General features: G+C 54.1%; 8 protein-coding genes across 8 annotated transcripts; 4 read left to right on the forward strand and 4 right to left on the reverse strand.

Moving 5' to 3' along the window:
• Window positions 1–51: 51 nt before the first annotated feature.
• Window positions 52–2,094, reverse strand: BU25DRAFT_457945 (uncharacterized protein; the record flags this gene model as incomplete). Its single annotated transcript, XM_033710158.1, has 2 exons — window positions 52–2,010; window positions 2,074–2,094. The coding sequence occupies 2 exons, from the start codon at window positions 2,092–2,094 to the stop codon at window positions 52–54; spliced, it is 1,980 nt and encodes a 659-aa protein (XP_033562273.1).
• A 1,499-nt stretch (window positions 2,095–3,593) lies between these two features.
• BU25DRAFT_340295 (uncharacterized protein) lies at window positions 3,594–4,643 on the reverse strand (the record flags this gene model as incomplete). The annotated part of the gene is made up of 1 exon (XM_033702805.1): window positions 3,594–4,643. One exon carries the CDS (start codon window positions 4,641–4,643, stop codon window positions 3,594–3,596), a length of 1,050 nt encoding a protein of 349 aa, XP_033562274.1.
• A 2,451-nt stretch (window positions 4,644–7,094) lies between these two features.
• On the forward strand, window positions 7,095–8,149 carry BU25DRAFT_39488 (uncharacterized protein). The gene is made up of 2 exons (XM_033704762.1): window positions 7,095–7,370; window positions 7,438–8,149. Exons 1-2 carry the CDS (start codon window positions 7,201–7,203, stop codon window positions 7,943–7,945), a joined length of 678 nt encoding a protein of 225 aa, XP_033562275.1. The 5' UTR covers window positions 7,095–7,200; the 3' UTR covers window positions 7,946–8,149.
• A 1,082-nt stretch (window positions 8,150–9,231) lies between these two features.
• On the forward strand, window positions 9,232–11,006 carry BU25DRAFT_366605 (pisatin demethylase). The gene is made up of 3 exons (XM_033703851.1): window positions 9,232–9,590; window positions 9,640–10,002; window positions 10,056–11,006. Exons 1-3 carry the CDS (start codon window positions 9,285–9,287, stop codon window positions 10,968–10,970), a joined length of 1,584 nt encoding a protein of 527 aa, XP_033562276.1. The 5' UTR covers window positions 9,232–9,284; the 3' UTR covers window positions 10,971–11,006.
• Window positions 11,007–11,222: 216 nt separating this feature from the next.
• Window positions 11,223–12,318, forward strand: BU25DRAFT_439574 (5-nitroimidazole antibiotic resistance protein). Its single transcript, XM_033709110.1, has 2 exons — window positions 11,223–11,500; window positions 11,554–12,318. Exons 1-2 carry the CDS (start codon window positions 11,440–11,442, stop codon window positions 12,264–12,266), a joined length of 774 nt encoding a protein of 257 aa, XP_033562277.1. The 5' UTR covers window positions 11,223–11,439; the 3' UTR covers window positions 12,267–12,318.
• A 12-nt stretch (window positions 12,319–12,330) lies between these two features.
• BU25DRAFT_391569 (DEAD-domain-containing protein) lies at window positions 12,331–16,590 on the reverse strand (the record flags this gene model as incomplete). Its single annotated transcript, XM_033704618.1, has 3 exons — window positions 15,875–16,590; window positions 14,119–15,690; window positions 12,331–13,871 (listed from the first exon to the last, which is right to left on the reverse strand). Exons 1-3 carry the CDS (start codon window positions 16,182–16,184, stop codon window positions 12,331–12,333), a joined length of 3,423 nt encoding a protein of 1,140 aa, XP_033562278.1. The 5' UTR covers window positions 16,185–16,590.
• Window positions 16,591–17,492: 902 nt separating this feature from the next.
• On the forward strand, window positions 17,493–18,693 carry BU25DRAFT_467405 (uncharacterized protein; the record flags this gene model as incomplete). Its single annotated transcript, XM_033710714.1, has 5 exons — window positions 17,493–17,566; window positions 17,636–17,991; window positions 18,080–18,193; window positions 18,244–18,311; window positions 18,364–18,693. 5 exons carry the CDS (start codon window positions 17,493–17,495, stop codon window positions 18,691–18,693), a joined length of 942 nt encoding a protein of 313 aa, XP_033562279.1.
• Window positions 18,694–18,873: 180 nt separating this feature from the next.
• BU25DRAFT_457952 (uncharacterized protein) lies at window positions 18,874–19,992 on the reverse strand (the record flags this gene model as incomplete). The annotated part of the gene is made up of 1 exon (XM_033710159.1): window positions 18,874–19,992. One exon carries the CDS (start codon window positions 19,990–19,992, stop codon window positions 18,874–18,876), a length of 1,119 nt encoding a protein of 372 aa, XP_033562280.1.
• Between the last annotated feature and the right edge of the window lie 119 nt (window positions 19,993–20,111).

Here is a 20,111-nt window from a genome sequence, read left to right on the forward strand (position 1 = left end):
CCTCACCCCTTGCACGTCCAACTCCAAGCCTTGACCCGAACAGCACATATCCTAAGCAAACTCCCACCTCCCAAACCTCCCCCTCCCCTCACTCTCCAGCTTCAAGCACTGATACGGGCTACTCATAGGATCATAATACAACCCCTCGACCCGCCCATCACTCCTCCTGAGACAAACATAGTAGAAGCCCGATATCGTAAGACCGCACCCGCTATCATCGAACGCGGCGTGCTCGGCATCGACGAACTGCGGGCCTGGTTCATGCTCTAGGGGCGAGGAGGATGGTGGGGGGACGGAGTGCCGTGCAAAGGTGTGCGAGTCGTAGACGTAGTATTCTCTCTCAGCGTCGACGGTGTCGGTGGTAGTGGTGGCAGCGAAGAAGCCGTCGCTGGGAGGCCCAGGTGTCGGGGACTGGCTCGAGAGTTTGCTGCTCGGGCGCAGGGATTTGACAAAACACCTCTCCTTCCAGCGCATGAGCACCCACTCCCTATTTAGACCTTCCCACCACCGCCTACTCGTCAACGCCCTCACCACGTCCTCGTCCTCCATATCCCTGAACGGCGGCAACTTCCTCCAGTACAGCGCGTCGTTCGCCGCGCTGCTCTTGAAACTCTCCGTCAGTAGCGTATGCGTATGGAAATCCAGGATCTCGCCTTCGAGGTACGTGGTTATGCTGCTTGTGCGTGTGTACTGTGCTGGGCTGGGGGCGTTGAGAGAGTGCTGGTGCGGGTGCGAGGGCACGTTGTAGGCTTCCATCGTGGCCGAGAGGGACATCTCCGACCAGTCTACGGCGTGGATGGTGACTTTGACGGGCCAGCGGTCCTGGTGGGGCGGGGGCTGCGGGGGATCGATCTGTGCTGGCGCGCTGGGTGAGAGGAAGGAGCTTCGGCTTCGGCTTCGGCTTGGGCTTCGGCTTCGGGGCGTCGAGTAGGTGGTGCTGAGCCAGGGTCGAGGCGGGGGCGGTAGTTGGCTTGTGGCGAGGTTTGGTGCGGATGTGGAGGTGGTGGCGTGCTGACAGCCTGACAGGACGGCGCCGGGAGCGAGCCAGGAGGTGTCTTGGGGCGGGGGTATGCTGGAGGTGTTGGTGAGGAAGTCGGCGTACTGTATGCAGAAGTAGTCTTTGCTGAGGAAGCCGGCCTCGAGGGCGCAGTTGAGGATCTCGTCGACGGTGCTGGCGTGCCGTATGCGCGCGAGGTACTTGACTGTGTGCTCGAGCATGGGCGCAACGGCCGGCGGCTGGGGCAGTGACTGCGAGTGCGCGTTGCGACTGGCCTGGTAGCGCTCGCGGGCGCCGGCCCAAGGGTCCTGGGGGCTTCGACGCAGGCTGGCAGTGTCTCGGGCAGCGTCTCGGGCAGCGTCTCGGGCAGCTTGCTGGGCGCCTTCTCGTGCGGCGTCTCGCATCGTCTCGCGGTCGCGGTCGCGGTCGCGGTCGTGGTTGTGGCGCTGCAGGTACTCTCTTGTGCGGGCAGAGAAGCGTGGGTGTCGTCGCACCGCCTGCAGTATAGCGGTTGAGCGCAGCGAGTCTGCAGCGGCGGCGCCCGTCGCGGGGTTCGAGGCCATGTGCAGCCGCGACTGCAGCGCCCTCAGACTGCGCTCGTCATCGTCGTCCCGCTCAGCGTTCGGCAGCGGGGACCAGTCGTAGAGGCTGTTCTGCGACGGCACGCGCTCGCCGTACTGTGACGTCGACGCGGTGGGATTGAACGGCGAGGCGGCCGACGCCTCATGCAGGCGGTCGAGGCGGTCCATGCTGCGTCGCAGGCGGTCGCGCTGGTCCAGGTCGTCGCGCGTCCTCTCGAGCTGGCGCAGTCTCTCGCGCGACTGCTCAAGCCGCTGCTGGTCGTGCTCTTGCGCGGTCCGCAGGTAGCGCAGGCCGGCGCGCGCTTCGTTCATTGGGCTGCCGTCGTCGCTCTGCGTCGTCAGCGTGGCAGCGAGATTGAGCACGTCTTCGTCCACGGCGCTCTCGAGGCCACGCAGCGCCGATACGAAGCTGGACGGCGTGGGCTCGCGGTTCTGTGCAGCGCTACGTCAGTCCCCGGACAGAGGGCTAGAGCCGCCGGGCGATGGGTGCCTCACCGGACTGTTCGCAGGCGGCATCGTCCTCGTTGCGCTTCCTCTCCGAGGTCGGCAGATCTTCACTGGAGCCAGGCAAGCGTCATGGGTGTGGTGGAAGGCACGAGGCGCGCTGGCGTGTGTGGTAAGCGTGCTGGAGCGCTGGAGTGCTGGAGTGCTGGAGTGCTGGGAGGAGGCAAGCACATGTCGCAAGCTTGTGCTGCGGCAGCGTTTCGAACCTCAAGGCCCGAACCTTGGGACAGTCGGCGAAACAAAGGCACACGACAGTCCCGCAGCCTGGTCGTCCATGCTCATCATCATCGTTCCCTCTTGCTCGCGTGCTTGCGTCCCTTCGGGTGAGCAGATGCAAGACGTCTATTTTTGCGGCGCAGCCCCGCTCGTGCTTCCCCAGATTCAACAGCCCAGCGCTCTGGTCAATGTGCTCGGCGGCGAACGCCGTGGGGTCGAATTTGCATCCACGATCACAATCACAATCACAACCACAATCACAACCACAATCACAACCACAACCACTACCACTACCACTACCACTACCACAACCACAATCACAACCACAGTCACGCATTTTCACGGAGATGCAAAGAACCAAGTGTCATTTCTTTTTATTTGTTTCAAGGCGGTAGTCTTTTTTCAATTAGATTTAGACTGCTTAATGTATAGAAGCTAGCTTCTGTGTTTGTGGTATTGTACACTCCACCCGTGGAGTGGCCAGGACCGCCTGGGCCCGGGGCTTGGTGTCTCTGCTGTTCTGACATCTCGAGTCGGCCAAAGCAGTAGCGCGCAAGGCGATAGTGTGTTTGCTCCGCAAGCAGAGGACCACTCTTCAGCCAAGACCACGACTGGCGTGCTCTTGTCACGACCCTGCACGGTGCTTCTTCCATCAACCTCGATGCCGTCGCAGCGGAGACGAGCTATTACAGTGGCATCGTCAAGATGCGTGTATAACTTTTCATGTCGACACCCTCATCTCAGCGCCTTCCAGCTGGTAATGTATACCAGACCGAGCGGGTAGGAACGTAAACATGATGCGTGGACTCATAAGGCTGGTCTTGCCAGACTCAATGAAGAACTCGCACCCAGAACGTTCCGGTCATGACGACATTAAACAAAAACAACCCGAAGAAGAGAGCTCGAGTGCCCGACTCGAGGAAGCCGTGAGGCTGTCTGTATCCGTGTCTTCCGTGATAATGCAAAGCAAATACAGACCTCCCAGAGATGCAACAAAGAAAGAAGCCGTCCGACTGGGGAGGCGTAGATGACGACAAAAGAACGCTCGCTAAAAATCAAACAGGTATCAAGAGAGATGTACGGGAAGAGAGGAGAGAAAATAAAAGCAAACGCTCGCTAATGTTGATGCAACGCCGTCCCATGCCTTGGATGTTGTGCAGTGACAACATGTGGTGAATCTCGCTGATGTCTCGAACCGGGGGTGTCGAAGGAGTTGGTGCGCTCAGAGGACTGGCCAGGTCCGCGCTTCCAGGCATCGACCGAGGGACAGGGTATCACAGACTGACGTGTTCTGCTTATGTGAACGCTGCGTACTGTGTTGCGAACCCTGTGTCCCACCCAAACCCTCCGAATCCACTGTGCGCTGCGCTTGACCCGCATTGCTGGGCTAGCACGCTCGGCAGAGGAAGGCAGGGTATCGGTGCGACTGCCTGAGGCGGACTGTAGTACGCACTCGTCGAGTTGTAGCATGGCTGGCTAAACGACGGTGTGGGCGACGGCAGCTGGAAGGGCTCCATACTCTGGGTCCCCATGGTGGTCCAGTAAGTGGGTGAGTGCTCACTGCAGGTGGTGATGGTCGGGCTGGGTGTCGAGGGGAGGACTCTCCACGAGTCCATCTGGGGCGGCGACAGGTACTGTGTCGGCTGCCACCAGTTGGCGGCACCGGGTGTGCTGGGAAGCAGAGGAGCAGGACGAACCACGTCAACGATCCTGGGAGGAGGAGGTAGGAGCGGCAGGAACAAGCCCATAATGGCAGCCTTGACGTCCTCACCTCGGCCCTCAAGTAGTTCTCCGGCGCCTTCCTCCTCCATACCCTCGAGCGCTCGTGCGCCAGTGCGGAAGACGTAGCGATTGACGGCCTGCACGAATCCGTCCTGGAGCTTCTTGACCTGCTGCTCCTTCTCGGCCCAGTCCCAGGTGCTGGCAGCAACATCGACCGAGTAGATGTCCTTGTGGTACTCGATAAGCGCATCAATGGTCTCCTGTGTAAGCTTGAATGCAACCTCATGTTGTGACACCATGTCGACGTGTACGACATAAGCCTCGATGTGGATGAGCTGGTAGTTGAACAGCGCTTCGACCAGCGGGTTGGAGTCCCTGCGCAGTTCCGAGTCCGGGGCCTTAGGGACCATGATGGAGCTCAGTGACCAGATGGCGTTCTTTCCGGACAGGATTTCTGTGAGGCATCGTGTGTGTTGCTGCACGCTGTTCAATGGGCGCTTTACTCGGTTGATGCGCTTCAGGGTCTGTGTTAACCATGGCTCGGCCTTCGAGTTCAAGACAACGTTGACAGTTGACCGGGGCGCAAAAGCAGCAGCCGAGGCGGGTAGTAGCTGGATCGGCATGGTGATGGTCGGTGCGTTGTGGTGCGAGACGGGCGATATTAGATGGGACGAAAGAATCAACAAAACGAAGGGAACAAACGAAAGTAAAAAAAATGAAAAAAAAACCGTTGTCTCAGGCGGATATAGTTTTTTCAAGGCTCGCCGTGAAGGAGGAGGAGACAAGAGGGCGGGCGAATGAGGAGAGGGGAAGGCGAAATGGGAGGTGGAGGGTAGGGAAGGCTAGCGGTGAGGGTGGGATCTTTCTTAAGAGCTTACAAGCGTCGATCCATGGGCCGCCCGGCGTGGCCACAGCATCCCGGCAGAGGTGCATGCACACTGCCCCGTTTTGCTGCACTGCGCATCTAGCTTGCTTAACGTGCATACGGCGAGAGCCTGCAGCTGCAGGTTTAGTCGGATCTAAGCTGACCTGAACGGAGGCACCGCGTTGCGCATGCGTGGATAGGCGGATGCCTGCGTACGGGAGATTTCGATGCCCTCATGGCTCACCAGGCGAGTCTTCTGTACGCGAAATGCCCCTCTAGGCCATGCAGGCGGAGATGACGACCGAAACGGTGCTCGATCGCTCCATTACTTTACTTTTGTGAGATAGCGAAAAGCATAATAATTGAGCGATGATGCAGTTATGCGTGGTCCTGACCATGACAGCTGAGCAGACGCTCGCTGTGCCTGTGCATTCGAAACGCCCTCGAGAACCTGCTTGATGCCCGCAGAGCCCAGCAGGAGCCCACCGGCAGCCCACCGCCGGCATCAGGCAGGCGCCTCTACACGCGATTTGCGCGAGGAGGGTGCCTGTACTGCGCTTACTGCTGGGCCTCGAGCATCGGCGTCTGGCGACATGGCGCGGATTCCAGAAGCTTGCCCTCAGCGTCCAGAGGGAGCGCGCACTGCAGCGGCTTTGCTGCCCCTTTGGGCACGACCAGATCAAGGGACGACGACTGCAGACAGACCGGCTGCTCGTGGTGTCTCTAAGGGTTTGACGAAGGTGGGTGTCGTTGAGCAGTGCTTGGCTCACCTACAGGACGACAGTACTTGGAGCTAGCGATGGGCGCAAGCAGTTCAGCCCAATCAGGGATCAAAGCAGGGATCAGAGCAGGGATCATATCCGCTCCGAAATGCTCTAACAAAGCCGCTTCTCATGTGATCGCAACGCTCCGAAATACCTCAGGTGGCCATCGTCGAGTACCTCTGAGCGCGTACTGACGCAACAAGTCTTGTGCAACAGCAACCTGCTCGAGCAACTTCAACCCGCATAATAGTGGGATGCTGCTCACGCGGAGGAGCCTGGCGGTCATGCGCCACCTGAATGAATAGCCGAGGAGGCTGTGCTGGCAGCGGAGGGCAGATCTCGGACGCGCCGACTTCAAGGCTTCGGTATTGTCCTTCCAGTACCACCCGGCCAATGTTACTGCTGATCATAAACGGGCATGATGAAATGCCCCTGCAGTAGAGCATGCCAAAGTGAGAATCTGTTTCAGGAGACGTTTGCTGTCCTCAGCTTTGGTCTGCCATTGGAACAGACCCTCACAGACTCTCTCCAACGGAAGCACTCCGAGGCGATTACGCAAGTGCTAGCAACCCCAGATGGACCTGTCGAAAGACCCGTCTGCATGGTTGTTTCCTTCTTATCGATAGCATTATACATCTGCCATGTTTCAAAACCTGCAAAGAGCTGCAAAGACCTGCACGCTGGATCTGCAGCGTCTGCGCCTCACAGTAAATGAGTATTGCGGGGCAGCACGCAACACTACCGGGCCGGTTGTGGCGGACTGACGATGCTGCTTCGCTGGCACTCTGATGAGCGCACTGTTGCGAAGGGGTTGTGCATGGAGAGCATGAATTTGGAGTTGCTCTTTGCTGCTTCGAGATGTCCTCAGCTTGACAGGGGTCAGGACTCGCGCTAGAGCCGGCTTCAAGCGGCGTCGCCTGTCTCCACATCTTCGACTCTCGTTGCAGGCTTCATCCTCACTCCCAGATCTTTGAAGTGACGTCTGGCCTTGCGCGACCGCATCGCTATCGCCAGTATCTGCCCGCTTCTGCAGATTCTTCTGCGCCGTTTCAAAAGCTGCCGGCGCGTTGTTGTAAGCGCATGCGGCATGCACACCGACGTGGAGCTTGGTGACTCACCCAGCCGTCAGCACGTCTTAGAGGATGAGTTATCCCGTCGACCGACCTTCAGGATTTTCCAGCGCAGTCATGCACGCTTCGTTTCCTTTGTCCACGATTCGCACTGTCCGCTCGTGCAAGGATGAACCTGTCACCTTTCCTATCGCTGCACCTGCTCTAAAATTCATCCACTGTCGACAACATCTACGTTCAACACTTGCAGCAAGCAAGGACAGGCACATTTCTTCACATGCACGCTCGACAACACTGTGTGGCTGCAAGGCGTCTCTACAGAGGTTACACAGTGTGGAGACGGTTCGCTCGCGAAAGTCGCGCAAGCTGCTGCAAGCCTCATTGCTCGTTCTCGACCCGCGGAACGGCACGTGTGTGAAGGGAGTACCTGCTCACATGCAGAACACACCGTTCACAGACACGGAGCCATACTCATCCGTATATGTTTCAGTTCGTGTGGACGGCAGACACATTAATGCTCCCCGCCGTCTCTCATTCACCAGTCTTCAACGAATGTCCTAGCAGCAGTCGTCACCATTCAGTAATATGGATGCATCTCAAACAGAATCGGGAAGTTGTTGAGAATCAGCGGGGCCAGGGGTCCAAGTCCGGGTGAGTGTGGTTGTGGTAAGACTACTCCGAGACTGAGGGCTAAGATCTGGTCTGGCCACCCCAAAAGAGATGGTGGTGTGTCAATACTGCCGCCATATGGATCCTTGAATGGCAGGGCTGGGCGTCCGGGGATGACGGAAGCCCACAACCTTGGGATCGATATTTGCAATCACTCGCATGAGGCACTCGCTTCGAACGATGATTCAGATGAAGGTGTGAAAGCTAAGCGATCGGGGAGCTCGGGAGATGAAATTGTTCGGTCACCTTCTGCGAACCTCCCTATACTTGGCGACGGCAGACACAGGCACAGAGCTGTTGATGGGGCTTGCAGAGGTCGACAACATCAAGCAAGCATTACTGTGCCATGTTTCCATGGACCAGGTTGCTGCCGTACGGTGCTCAGCGATACACTCCATCAATGTTCGACGTCGGCGCTTCGCAAAACATGCCACTGTTTGACACCCACCTGCACCAAGGATCATGGTATCGCATGCAACAACCGTCCGAATCCTCTTGATCCTTCGCTGTGCATCGACCGATGCCGCGTCGCTTGCGGGCTGTGCTGCTGTTCATAGCACACGTCTGTGATATCTCTCTTGGGTCACTCTACCAGCCAACGAAGCATGACGGAAGCATGCAACAGACACAAAGACAATATTGAAAGGAGAATGTCGACAACACTGGACCCCACTTCAACAGTATCAAGGACCGACTGCATAACTCAGCACTATGCATACGCAATCCTATAGCGCTGATTCAAAACACAGGACTACAAATAACATTGCTTTTGCCTTGGGCGAGCAGACCCAACGTCCTTGCTCGAAGACTTCGAGCTATATGGGTGACATTCCAGGTTTGACATTGAAAGCCTTTCGCGTTGTATGTTTGTCCCTGTAGTGTACTAATGCACTGAAAAGATTCTCGAGTATTGCGCTTATCGATGGTCGCCCCATCTGCACTTGTCGTGCTCGAGATGTCTCTACGGTATCTGGGAGTGTAAGGACTGCTTTCGTCGCCCACATACGCCACGCCTTGCTGTACCACGTATGCTTTATGCAAGGATTCAATGGCTCACTGATTGTCTTGATCGCGCTGCAGCACTCGATTGAAGTGATACATGGAACGACATGACTGTAGACTTAAGCATATACTCGAAAACAAGAATGCCCACCAACGCTTTTTGTAAAGAACCTACACTGACTTCTTTGATGTACCGATGATAGCCTCGGACAAGGTCACATGATCAGTAACCGTCTCGGGTAATCCGGATCTTAATCAGCAGCCTGAAAGACAACAACGCATCTGCCGAGCAAGTCACAACTGCCGATGGCTCACTTTCGTGACACAAGACTTCACTACCGAAACCAACATCGTCGGCAGTTCATAATAGAAGCAACACGGAAGATACGGAGGTATTGTTGCGGCCTCATACATCGGGGTGTGGAGGTGATAAGTATGCCTACAATGTGTGCACTGTACGTCGATTGTCGCAAAAGCCCCAAAGATGCAGCATGAAAGGACAAGAGGAGGCAACATGTTCTTAAGACTGCGCAATTTGAAGCCACGATAAGAATGTAGAATGAACTTTCAAGCTGTTGAGATTCACCCAATTACCCCGCGCCCCGGAGCCATCCCCACGTTCCAAGCCCGCAAGGGGCAGCCACGGCTCCATAGCATCATCGAACGAATAACTTCAGGTTCATTTCACAACTGCCGACACACTTCAGCCTTACGTAGCCCAACACATTGCCGAATGTAGTCCGAAGCAGGTATAACACTGGATATCAGATCTCGCCTGATCGGTGGCCTCAAATAACATCATCCCTTGCCCCAACTTGATCCGAAAGCAGTGTATCTCCCGTAAAACCTGACTTTCAGCTTCCCTTGACTGTCGAGCCGAGACAACTACACACGATGCTCCTCAACGAAATACTACCGCTTCTCGTACGGTACTGGCCCATTGTGCTCGTCTCCCTCGTCGCAGGCCACCTTGTCAGCAACAAGTATTGGAAAGGACTGAATAAATACCCTGGCCCAACATTAGCAGGATACAGCAACTGGTGGAGACTAAGAGACGTGTCGAAGAAGAACCATCACTGGACGACACTCGCCTTACATCGCGAACATGGCGATGTTGTGAGGCTGGGACCGAATGTTCTCTCCTTCGCAAATCCAAGAGCAATCAAAGCTATCTATGGGCTGAACAAGGGTGTGTACAAGGTACATTCGTTGACGATTCCCTGTTTATATGGACGCTGATCTTGCGTAGTCGGACTTCTACCCAGTCCAGGGTGCTGTAGCGAACGGCAAGCCTCTGCTCTCCTTGTTCTCAACCACCGATGAAGACTTCCACGCCAAGTACCGTCGTTGTGTGAACAACGCTTTCGCTATGAGCTCACTGGTCAACTACGAGCCGCTGGTCAACTCCACGCTCACCTACTGGCTCGACAAGACGGAAGCAATGTTCGCCAACACTGGTAGGAGCTGCAACTTCAGTCAATGGCTGCAGTTCTTCGCTTTCGATGTTATTGGAGACTTGACCTGGAGCAAACGCCTCGGCTTTGTGGAGGGCAACAAGGACGTCGACAACATCATCGAGTTCTTGGGCAAGTTCTTCGATTACGTCGCGCCCGTAAGAATACCCGACTCTCTACAGCATCAATGCTCATACTCACATTCGTTCAGGTCGGTCAAATGCCCAGCCTCGACCGCATCCTCTGGAAGAACCCCATCAGTCTATTCGCCCAACGCATCGGTCTTGACAAGCGCGTGCACCCCGTGACTCTCTTCGCCCTCTCTCGCTCCAACGAGCGCGCGCAACAAGTCTCCAAAATCAAGAAATTCGGCCTCTCAGACGACGAGCGCGCCAACCCCCGCGGCATCGACCTGCTCTCTAAATTTGCTCAAGCTTCCCACGACCACCCGTTCATGGACGACAGCCGCATCCTCTCAACATGCACATCAATGGTCTTCGCCGGCTCGGAAACGACCGCCATCTCGCTGTCCGCCGTCTTCTATTTCCTCGTCAAGCACCCGCAAGTATACGCTAAACTGATGTGTGAACTCGATGACGCCGCAGCGTCCGGTATCATCGAGGAGCGCGCCGATAAAACCGTGTCCTGGCCCGAAGCCCAAAAACTGCCCTACCTCGACGCCGTCATCCAAGAATCCTTCCGCCTCCACCCCGCCCCTGGCCTTATCCTCGAACGCGTCGTTCCAAAGCAGGGCATGCAGATCCTCGACACATTTGTCCCCGGTGGGACCATCGTTGGCTGCAATGCCTGGGTGATCCACCGGCGCCCTGAGGTTTTTGGATCCGACGTCGATACGTTCAGGCCTGAGCGGTGGCTCGATGCGAGCCCGGAGAAGCTGAAGGAGATGAAGGGGAGTATGCTGCAATTTGGTGCGGGAGCCAGGACCTGTATCGGGAAGAACATCAGTCTACTCGAGATCTACAAACTAGTTCCTAGCTTTTTGAGGAGGTTCGAGGTTGAGCTTGAGTACCCGGGTGCCGAGTGGAAGACGCATAATGCGTGGTTTGTTACGCAGAAGAATTTCAATACGCGGTTTAGGCCCCGGGTCGCGAAGGCGGAGTACTAGAGTCGAGGTCGTTTCCGTTTACATAGTCATTGAAGCGTTCAAGCGTCCAGATAGCAATAAGTGTCACATCGATGAAGACACCTTCTCTCACACGCAATCATCCGTGAATACCCGGCGATATTCCGCACAAACATCGACCATCGTCTCATCTTAAACGCTCCATACGCTTGTCGTGAACCCTAAACAGCTTCATGCAACCAATCAGCGCCCCGCGATTACCACCTCCGCACCTTGAGGCCGCAAGTGGTACCGATGACGCTACCTTCGACGAGCAGAGGATAGAAACGTCCTCGCAAAGTATTGCCATGATTTCAAAGGTGTGGTCCACATACCAAAGAGTCATGATAAGATTCTAGGTTATGACAGCAGGTATAAGTGGCAGTTGGTAGACCTGGTATTGTAGACATCGTATGCGGGTTCAAGACTGACATTCAGTTTGAAGACATCAGAAAAGAAGGAAAATACGGCAATGGCGTCACCAAGGTATCCCAAAACGGCAGTCAACAAGTTCGGTCGATTAGCAAATCGAGGTACTGTTGCCCAGCTTTACTACTTCACGGAACTTTTGCTGATGGTTTGTTAGGTGTATACGACTACGCAACAATCCACACTCTCATCAATACATGTCCCGTTCTCCACGTCTCCTTCAATGATTCAAAGCACCCATTCCCGGTCGTCCTACCCATGCTAGGCTGCACCGGAAACTTCTCAAGCCGCGATGCGGACCCAAACACCACAGAGCAAGATCTGTACATTCACGGCTACGTTTCCGGTCGCATTTTCAAGCACGGTAAAGAGAGCAATGATGAAGGATTGCCAATCACAGTCGTAGCGACATTTCTTGACGGACTGGTACTTGCGCTAGCGCCCTTCCACAACTCCTGCAACTACCGCTCAGCGATCGCATATGGATACGCCACCCTTGTGACCGACGAAGCTGAAGCTCTGTATGCGATGGAGCTCATCACTGATAATTTGCTCCCGGATCGCTGGGCGAAGAGCAGGAATCCACCAACCAAGGCTGAGCTGAACTCAACGTCGATCTTGAAGGTCAAGATTGCGTCAGCGAGCGCGAAGATCAGAGAGGGCGGGCCGAGTGAAGACAGAGCGGACTTGAAGGATAAGGAGCTGGTGAAGAACACGTGGACGGGTGTGGTGCCGTATTGGGGGACGTGGGGCGAGCCGGTACCGGGGAAGGAGAATGGGTGTGGTGAGGTGGAGGGGTATATTGAGGAGTGGAGGGTTAAGGAGACTGGTAAAGCGAGGGCACATGCTTTTGAGGTGATTGAGAAGTGATGCTTGGTAGAAGTTCCATTATACAGTAGGATGTACCGTCTCTACCCAAATTGCACACGAATGTCTAGTTCGCCCTGCGTTTCTGCATGCCGGTCTTCCTCTTACCCAGAACGTCGCGACCCTCCTCGATTTGCAACATGGCCTCGCGCTTCTTCTCTGTGACAGGCTTCAATGCATCGCGCACAACTCTGCCTTCAATACTAACACCCTCCTCCTCGTATTCCTCCATCTTCTTGCCAACACGCTTCTCAATTGCAAGAATCAACTCAACGTCTCGCTGGCCAATCAGTGTGATGCTCGTACCCACACGTCCAGCACGAGCCGTACGACCAACACGGTGAATGTAGTCATCTGGGTCGCGAGGCACATCGTAGTTGATAACGAGCGCAACCTCCGGAATATCGAGACCTCGAGCTGCAACATCGGTTGCGACCAGGATACGTGCGGCTTGTGCACGGAAGCGCGCGAGGTTGTTGACACGGTCGGACTGCTTAAGGCCGGAATGCAAGGCTGTTACGCGGTGGTCCAGGAGGCGAAGCATGTATTCTAGCAATGTGGCTGTCTTGGTGCGGTTGCAGAAGATGATGACGGACTTCTTGAGGTTTTCTGGTGTCTCCAGTGCGACGTGCAAATAACATTCTTTATGGGTGACAGGCGTTTGGATGTACTTCTGCTGCAGCTTGGGTGGAATAGCGAGGTCTTCTGTGTCGACTTCGCAAACGAAGATCGGGGGTCGGCCAGGGCGTGGTTGCTCTTTTAGTGCGAGGACTTCTGGTGTTACTGTGGCTGTGAAGAGAAGTGTTTGACGTTGTGTTGGTGGCGGTACGACGGACAGACAGGTTTCAAGATCCGGAAGCATGCTGCCCTTTCCTGGTGTAAGCAATCGGTCAGCTTCGTCGAAAACAACGAACTTGACACGACGCAGACCGCAGATGGTATCTTCACCAGAGGTCTTGATGTGTTCAGCCAAACGCCCTGGAGTAGCAACAACGATGTGCGGCCTTGAAGCTAGGTTGATGGCCTGCTCGCGTTGATCTGCTCCACCAGTGATCAAGATCGGCTTCATCGATTGAGGTGCTGAGATCGCCTTGACCTGTTCGAAAATCTGGATGGCCAACTCTCTTGTCGGTGTGATGATCAGTCCGAAGATGCCCACAGGATCCTCTGCCCACTTCTGCATGATAGGTACGGAAAAGGCTACAGTTTTACCTGTACCAGTTCGACTTCCTCCGATACAGTCCCTTCCCTTCAAGATCTCCGGAATACATGCGGCCTGGATACCAGTTGGCTTCTTGATCTCCATAGATGCCAGAGACGCTACAAGCCAGGGTGCTACATCGATAGAAGCGAAGCTCAACTTTTCCTTCGTGGGTGGTACTGAAGATTGCAATGGCGTAGTAGTCTTGACTCCATTCCGGGCCGTTTGTGGTATTGTCTTGATTCTCGAAATGTTCGATAATAGCAACACTGGAGCTGGTGCTGCAGCCTGGCGGTCCTCAGAGGATTGATCAGAGTCCTCGGCGCTGGGTGACAGCTTTCTCCTCTTCCTCGAGCCCACTTGATGCTCCAAGATCTCTTCGTCAGACGAACTAAATTCTGAGTCGTCTCGTGCCATCCTGGACGTCTTTGAAGTAGTTTTGGATGAGTAAGGACAGACAAAATTGGTGTTGTGAGCGGCAAAACGTTCCTGCCTCGGCGTGCATCTTGAAATTTTGTGAGGGACACTAGTGCTATCGATACGCACGGACTCCGCTTCGATCCTTCCGATGTCCACTCTCCATCTTCAATTGAATCCTCTGTTACAAGGTAATGTTGTCAAAACCATCCTTTGTCTATCTGCAGGGCCGCTAACGGTCTCTAGTTCTATACCTACAACACGCTTCACCACAAAGACACGCCTTGTCCAAACCAGCCCAGTACTTATCACCGTAATCCAGCGTTATTTCCGCACCCGCCTCGATTCCTTTGCTGACGATGAGAACTCGTTGTGTGTCCAGCCAAGTGAAGTTGGACGACTGTGCGTTTGGCTTGCAGCTGTGGTTTGCGAAGCGAGTGTAGTTGCCTATCCTACCTTGCCAGATCTGGTAATTTGATAGTGGGGTGGAGCTGTCCATCACATCAAGACCGCTCATGCCTCTTGTTATCAGACCAACGAGCTCTCCAATCGCTGCTCCTCTTTCGAACGATGTCAGAGCTACCAGACCATTGTTCTTCCCATCTGGCGTGCGGAACACCTGAATAGGTGGAGGTTTACGCTTCACACAGCCAAACAGCGACGGAAAGCAGAAGCAGGCATTGGCCTTTGGGTCGTCCGATTGCTGCTCCCCACACGACGCGCAAATGTACTGGCCATTGATTCGGGCTACGGGGTTGGGTTGTGGCATCCATCGCGGATCTTCACATCCCCAGACCGACTCATCAATAATCGACTCATCAATGTGCTCGAAAGCAAAGTAGCGTTCCTGGTCCTGGTAGGTTTGCCGTAGCGGAACTGGGTCTGTGCCATCTTCGAAAACTACCCACTCGTGTGGGTGGCCCGGGTATTGCAGCGTCTGGGGCTCGCCAACAATCGTCAATAATTGCCGCCAGTGAGGGTGCAAAGTGTCTGCAGCTACCTCGAGTCTCTTTCGCAGATTTCGCAGTCGCCTCATCGTGTCTTTGTCGAAACCAACGCGGTATTTGCAGAACCGGTAAATGCCCATGCCGGCGAACACGAGCGCTGCCCACCCTGCCGCATCTTTGACCTCCTTGTAACCTCGCCAGATGGCCATCTTATTTCGCAGCTCTTTCTCGGACCAACCAAAGTCCTGACACGCCTCCATGAAGACGGCCTTCCTGTGTTTGGTGGCTGAAAGCTCAGGTACATCAGCGGTTCGAAACTGGATCTGCTCCTCGAAGAGCTCCGTCCATCGTGCCTGCACGATCATCTCGATGGACCGGCAGACACGACTTGCCTGCGTGACCTTGCGGCAGAACATATTCATCTGGCTGAACGAATCGTGGGTACCGTCGGTCGTCGTACTGAGCATGTCCATGGCCGTCACGTCCGCCGTGTTGTGGTGGACGACGTCAGAAGATCCCGCGGGGGCAATCTTGAACTGCTCGAAGATGGCCTTCGGGTCGAGGTTGATGGAGCCATGGAGCTGCTCCCAGATGCCGATGATCAACTTGTCAAGTGAGGAAGGTTGGAAGACAAACTTCTCCGATGTCACCTTCTTCCGCTTGGGGAAGTTCCTCGTATCGACCTGCATCTGCCGCTGATGCTCACTGTGATCCTCCTGGATGGTCTGGTTTTGCGATATCCTCAGACCTCCAGTACCTTTTCGACGGGAATCAGATCCATTAACAACCTCTTCTGTGGCATCTGAGTTGTGTGACTGCGTCTTGAAGCTCGGCGACATCGTATCTTGGTCCTGGCGGGGTACTGTTGGGCTTCTCGAAGGCCCCGGGGTCATCATTCCTGTCAGCTCTAGTGTTCTCTGCATTGAGTCAGTCGCTGCGATCGTTCAGTCCGACTACAGAGTGTTGAGGAGCGCTTCTCGAGTCTGCGAGTGCGCTTAGGAATCCCTTTGGCCGTCCGCGTGCACGACAAAGGATGAAGATATTACAAGATATGGAAGGGTTACTCACCGATGCCACCCTCTCTGAGCGTTGAGAAGAAGGACTACCAGGGCCTGCATCCTCCAGGAAGGCTTCGACTCGGAGGATAGGACGGACTAAGCCGTCTATTTGTGGCCAAGCAACATTAATGTTAGATCTTTCTAGGTGCTCCTGAATTGCTCGACCAATGACCTCTGAGAGCCCTTCGACATCGTTGAGCGTAGCCATGGTGTTGCGGTTTGAGCTATACTTCTTTCGCCTGTGTCTCCTTACTGGTTCTAGCAGGTGAACGGGAGATCGACGAGCAGAATGAAACATTCAGCCTCAGGCGTGGGGTAGCTCTCGCACAAACAGACTTGCAAATGATGCTCGGGCAGGCGGTTTGAACGCATCAAAGCACACAAAATAGATAGTCGGAATCGTAGGATCCCCCGGATTGGTGGAACAGAGTAGACGAAAGGCGCCAAACAGAAGACTTCGATGTCAATCCGGTCGCTTTTCAATACTGGAAGGCTGCTATTTGATCGAGCTTTGGGTTGTTTCGCGCTTCGTCAGTTAATAGCCAAGCTGCTCCCCGCCGTTGCGCGCCGGCGATCTTGACGTTTATGATGGTTCTCGGCTCGACAATTCTAGACTTGCGCGCTTTCCTCGATAGGGCTGAGGATCGCCATGTGAGCAATTTCACCACGCAGGGTCTTCATCAAAGAACAACCATCATTAGCAGCTTCATACTGAAACGTACAAGACAGCTAGTGGAATACAGAAGTATCACCGAAGCATTTGATGGGATATATGCATTTACTGTCCATCTCGTCGTTACCTTCAAAGAGACCTTTCAGTTACCGCCGACTAATGTCTGTTGTTTTCCGAAGTCAGACCGGGCTGCCTGTGCAGAAGAAATCTGAACAATTTCGGGCGGGCGTCAAGACCAAAATAGCCTAACCGCAAACTGCTCCCGCCGCCAGTACCACCAGATCACTCTGGCAAACGTCATCTTTTCCCCGAAAACATCAGAAGGTATCAGCAACAGTTCATCTGCCCACTCATAATGCCTTCGAAAGAGGAACTTTATGGACAGAAACAGAAACACTATCACCCATATGGGTGAGATGAGGACGACCGGTTTCGGAAGGCCCTGCGCACCTTTGTTTATGGAGCTGGAAGCGAGCAGTATCCTTTACATCTCCAGAGTCCGTGTGCATCAATGTATGATTAGGACCCACAGTGTCACACTTGTCAAGTTGCGCGTGCACGCCGTTCCTTACCAACCCGCGGGGACTTCTCCTATGCCTGGCAGCTCTTGTGTTGGTATGAAGATGCCAAACGCCTCAAGGTCTAGTATTGGCGCAACTATGTCAGCGGTCAAGACTTCTTAGCTTATAAGCCATCATCATCTCATCTGATTGTTACCTCATTGTTTTGGGCTTTATTTGTTCACCCTTGTTGCGTTGCATTCAAGCGCACTTCTGCATTCACTGCGGTAGCCTTGCAGCATGGACTGGCCAGCGACGATGGATATGGAGAACAAGCTGAAGAAGGCCTCTACCACATAGTCGTACACATTTCAAAATCAGAAAGGCTGGCGAAGATGGCGCATACTACGACTAGGTCGTGGTATGTATCACTATGTCAAACGTCGAGTACCGTACTACTGGAGCGACATTACGGACACCTTTATCTATCGGGTATTTGCTAGCACGGTCCGCATGTACTTCATCAAGTAGGTCAAGCCTATCAAAATTAGTATTAACGCATACTGACTACATCAGCGTTTTACCAGCCATCGCTTTTACATTAGACATGTATCGTCGAAACGGCGAGCCCTTCGGAATAAACGAAGCACTACTTGCATCTGCACTAGCTGCTATGGTATTTCCTCTCCTCTCCTGCCAACCGCTCACCATTATTGGAGTCACTGGTCTAATAGCCCTTTTCAACTACACCATATACGACATTATCGAGATGTACGACCCTTCCATCTACCCGGCTTTCACAGCATGGGTTGGTATCTGGGCAGCGATCTTCCACTGCATTGTTAGCTTTGGCAATTACTGCGATTACAGGGCATATGTTACGAACTTCTCTAGCAAGTGGTTCGGCATATACGTAGGTGTCATCTATTGTGGTATGTAAGATCAGCTATAAGTGATCTACCCATGGCTGACAAAGCTGTACGGTCAAGGGAGTAGAAGAACTTGTCTACCTGTTCGAAGTCTCAGACTTTGAAAGTGGTTATCTGTCCATCGTAATCGCCATGCTCTTCTTCGTCTCCGTCTATGGCCTAGGGAAAATCGGTGACAGCTCGGTCTGGAAGCCTTGGACCAGTGGTATTCTCGCTGACTACTCGTTCGTCTTTCCAACTGGGGAACTATAACAGGACCACTCCTCACCGTCCTGAGTACCATGCCTGCAGCTGTGTTCGCTGGCGTGTTCTTCGTGGTTGGGGTAAGTGAACATCATGTCTGTTCATCAAAAGACTGTACTAACGACATCACAGTGGGGCTCTATCAAAAGCAACGGTATCCTCGCGAAGTTCTGGTACCTCAACTCAGAAAAGCGCTTCGTCGACCCAAAGAACCCGCTCAACGCCGTTCCACGTAGGACGATCTGGCAGTACATCGACCTTCAAGCTCTCGGCGTTGCTTGCACCGTTGCCATCTCGCAGACCATCGCCGCCATAGGTTTTCCAATCTTGATCATCGCCCTCATATCACTGCGTACATTCCTCATGCTAAAATGGTTCACTGAGCACGACTACTCAGCTCTTGATGCGCTTACGGCGAGCGAGCTGCGGGTGATGTTGAACAAGGCGATGGTTACGATTTGAGTCGTGCAAGGTCAAGGGATAGTCGAAGCCGCGGTGCTGTGCGCCAGCGTGCCGGAAGCATCACAAGGTAGACATAACAGTGAATGGTCGCTTCAGAAAAGAAGAAATGATGTCTAGAAGAGACCTAGGAAGACAAACAGAGGAGACGTTAATACGTAAAAGAAAAGGACTTCAGATACTCTAGGCTTCAAGCAATTGCCACTCATCTTCAGCGTCCTCGACCTGGCGCTCGATATCCGCGATAGAAACACATGCGTAAGACTCTGGAAGCTCGAAGCTGGTGTCAATGAAGCCGAGCTCTACCAAGGATGTATCTGCTACTGGTCCGACCTCGACACCCACGACTCCAACATCAAGCTCCAGGCGCCAAACCTTCTTCTCCCGATTAGCCGTCCAACAAGGCTTTGCCCGGAACAGTGGGACATTTTCATATAACTGACGTATGCGTGTGAAGGTGTGCATCAGAGTTGATTGCATGATCTGCTGCATCTTTGAATGTCCTCCATCCAAGAACTGCCATTTCTCGCATATTCCCTGTTCGATTAGAGCACGGTGTGCTTTTTCGCCAATGATCTGTGCAAATATGTACTTGTCATCTTGGTGGCATTGAAGAAGATCTGACTCTGAGCGGCGCTTCCGCAATGACTGCGCAATCTCAGTCACTGTATCCACAGCGTAATCAAGTTGCCGCATGTTGGGCATAGAGATGACGGGCACAAGGCGTCGAACCCGATTGTGCATCTCAACCAAATCGTAGTTTGCGAGTGTTTGATTCAGCCATTCACTGAACTCATCTTTACGCTCTTCCGCAACCTGCTCCAGCTTGTGGAGGAAGCTGGGTACGTCGAGCTCGTGAGCATGTTGTTCCAGGGCCTCTCGAAACGTCGAAGCAGGCTCGCTTGGATTCTTAAGCGTATAGCTGACTTGTGTGCGCCACGTACCATTCGGCTCTGAGGGAAGAAGGTGTGTAGCGTGCGACGGGAAAGTAACCATATCTAGGGTATGCGAATCAGTGGTAAGCGTTGTGCCGCTCAGCGCAGGATCCGTTGTAGGTGTGTTGCATCGCGAATCAGCACGCAGGATGTGCTTCGAGTCACCAGAACATGCAAACTTTGTAATGGAGCAATCAGATGCAGGTATTGTCGTATGCTCTTCATCAATGTCAACCCATGAATCTGCACCCTTGAAGCCTTGTTCGGGGGTCAGGCTTGTGGGTGACGTCGGTCTGGACTCGGGCTCTGTGATGTCAGGACCCCAAGTGAGAAAGCTGGTAGTAGCTATGCGGTGAATCTTGAGCATGGTACAATCGCTTTCGGAGAGTGTGTAGGATGAGGGAGAAAATTGTGTGTACTGGTGGATGAGTGGAAGGAACGGAAAACGGAAAATGGAAAACGTAGGAGTTGAATAAGGTGATGGTG

The sequence above is a fragment of the Macroventuria anomochaeta genome (assembly GCF_010093625.1).
Source record: "Macroventuria anomochaeta strain CBS 525.71 unplaced genomic scaffold BU25scaffold_14, whole genome shotgun sequence".
Taxonomy (NCBI): Eukaryota; Fungi; Ascomycota; class Dothideomycetes; order Pleosporales; family Didymellaceae; genus Macroventuria; species Macroventuria anomochaeta.

Excerpts from the sequence above, each read along its gene's own strand:
- BU25DRAFT_39488 (XM_033704762.1), top strand. The coding sequence starts at position 7,201 with ATGTTTCAGTTCGTGTGGACGGCAGACACATTAATGCTCCCCGCCGTC. Across the intron at positions 7,371-7,437 it reads GGCCAGGGGTCCAAGTCCGG|AGATGGTGGTGTGTCAATAC; the intron begins GTGAGTGTGGTT and ends CCACCCCAAAAG.
- BU25DRAFT_366605 (XM_033703851.1), top strand. The coding sequence starts at position 9,285 with ATGCTCCTCAACGAAATACTACCGCTTCTCGTACGGTACTGGCCCATT. Across the intron at positions 9,591-9,639 it reads TGAACAAGGGTGTGTACAAG|TCGGACTTCTACCCAGTCCA; the intron begins GTACATTCGTTG and ends GATCTTGCGTAG. Across the intron at positions 10,003-10,055 it reads TCTTCGATTACGTCGCGCCC|GTCGGTCAAATGCCCAGCCT; the intron begins GTAAGAATACCC and ends ACATTCGTTCAG.
- BU25DRAFT_439574 (XM_033709110.1), top strand. The coding sequence starts at position 11,440 with ATGGCGTCACCAAGGTATCCCAAAACGGCAGTCAACAAGTTCGGTCGA. Across the intron at positions 11,501-11,553 it reads CGGTCGATTAGCAAATCGAG|GTGTATACGACTACGCAACA; the intron begins GTACTGTTGCCC and ends ATGGTTTGTTAG.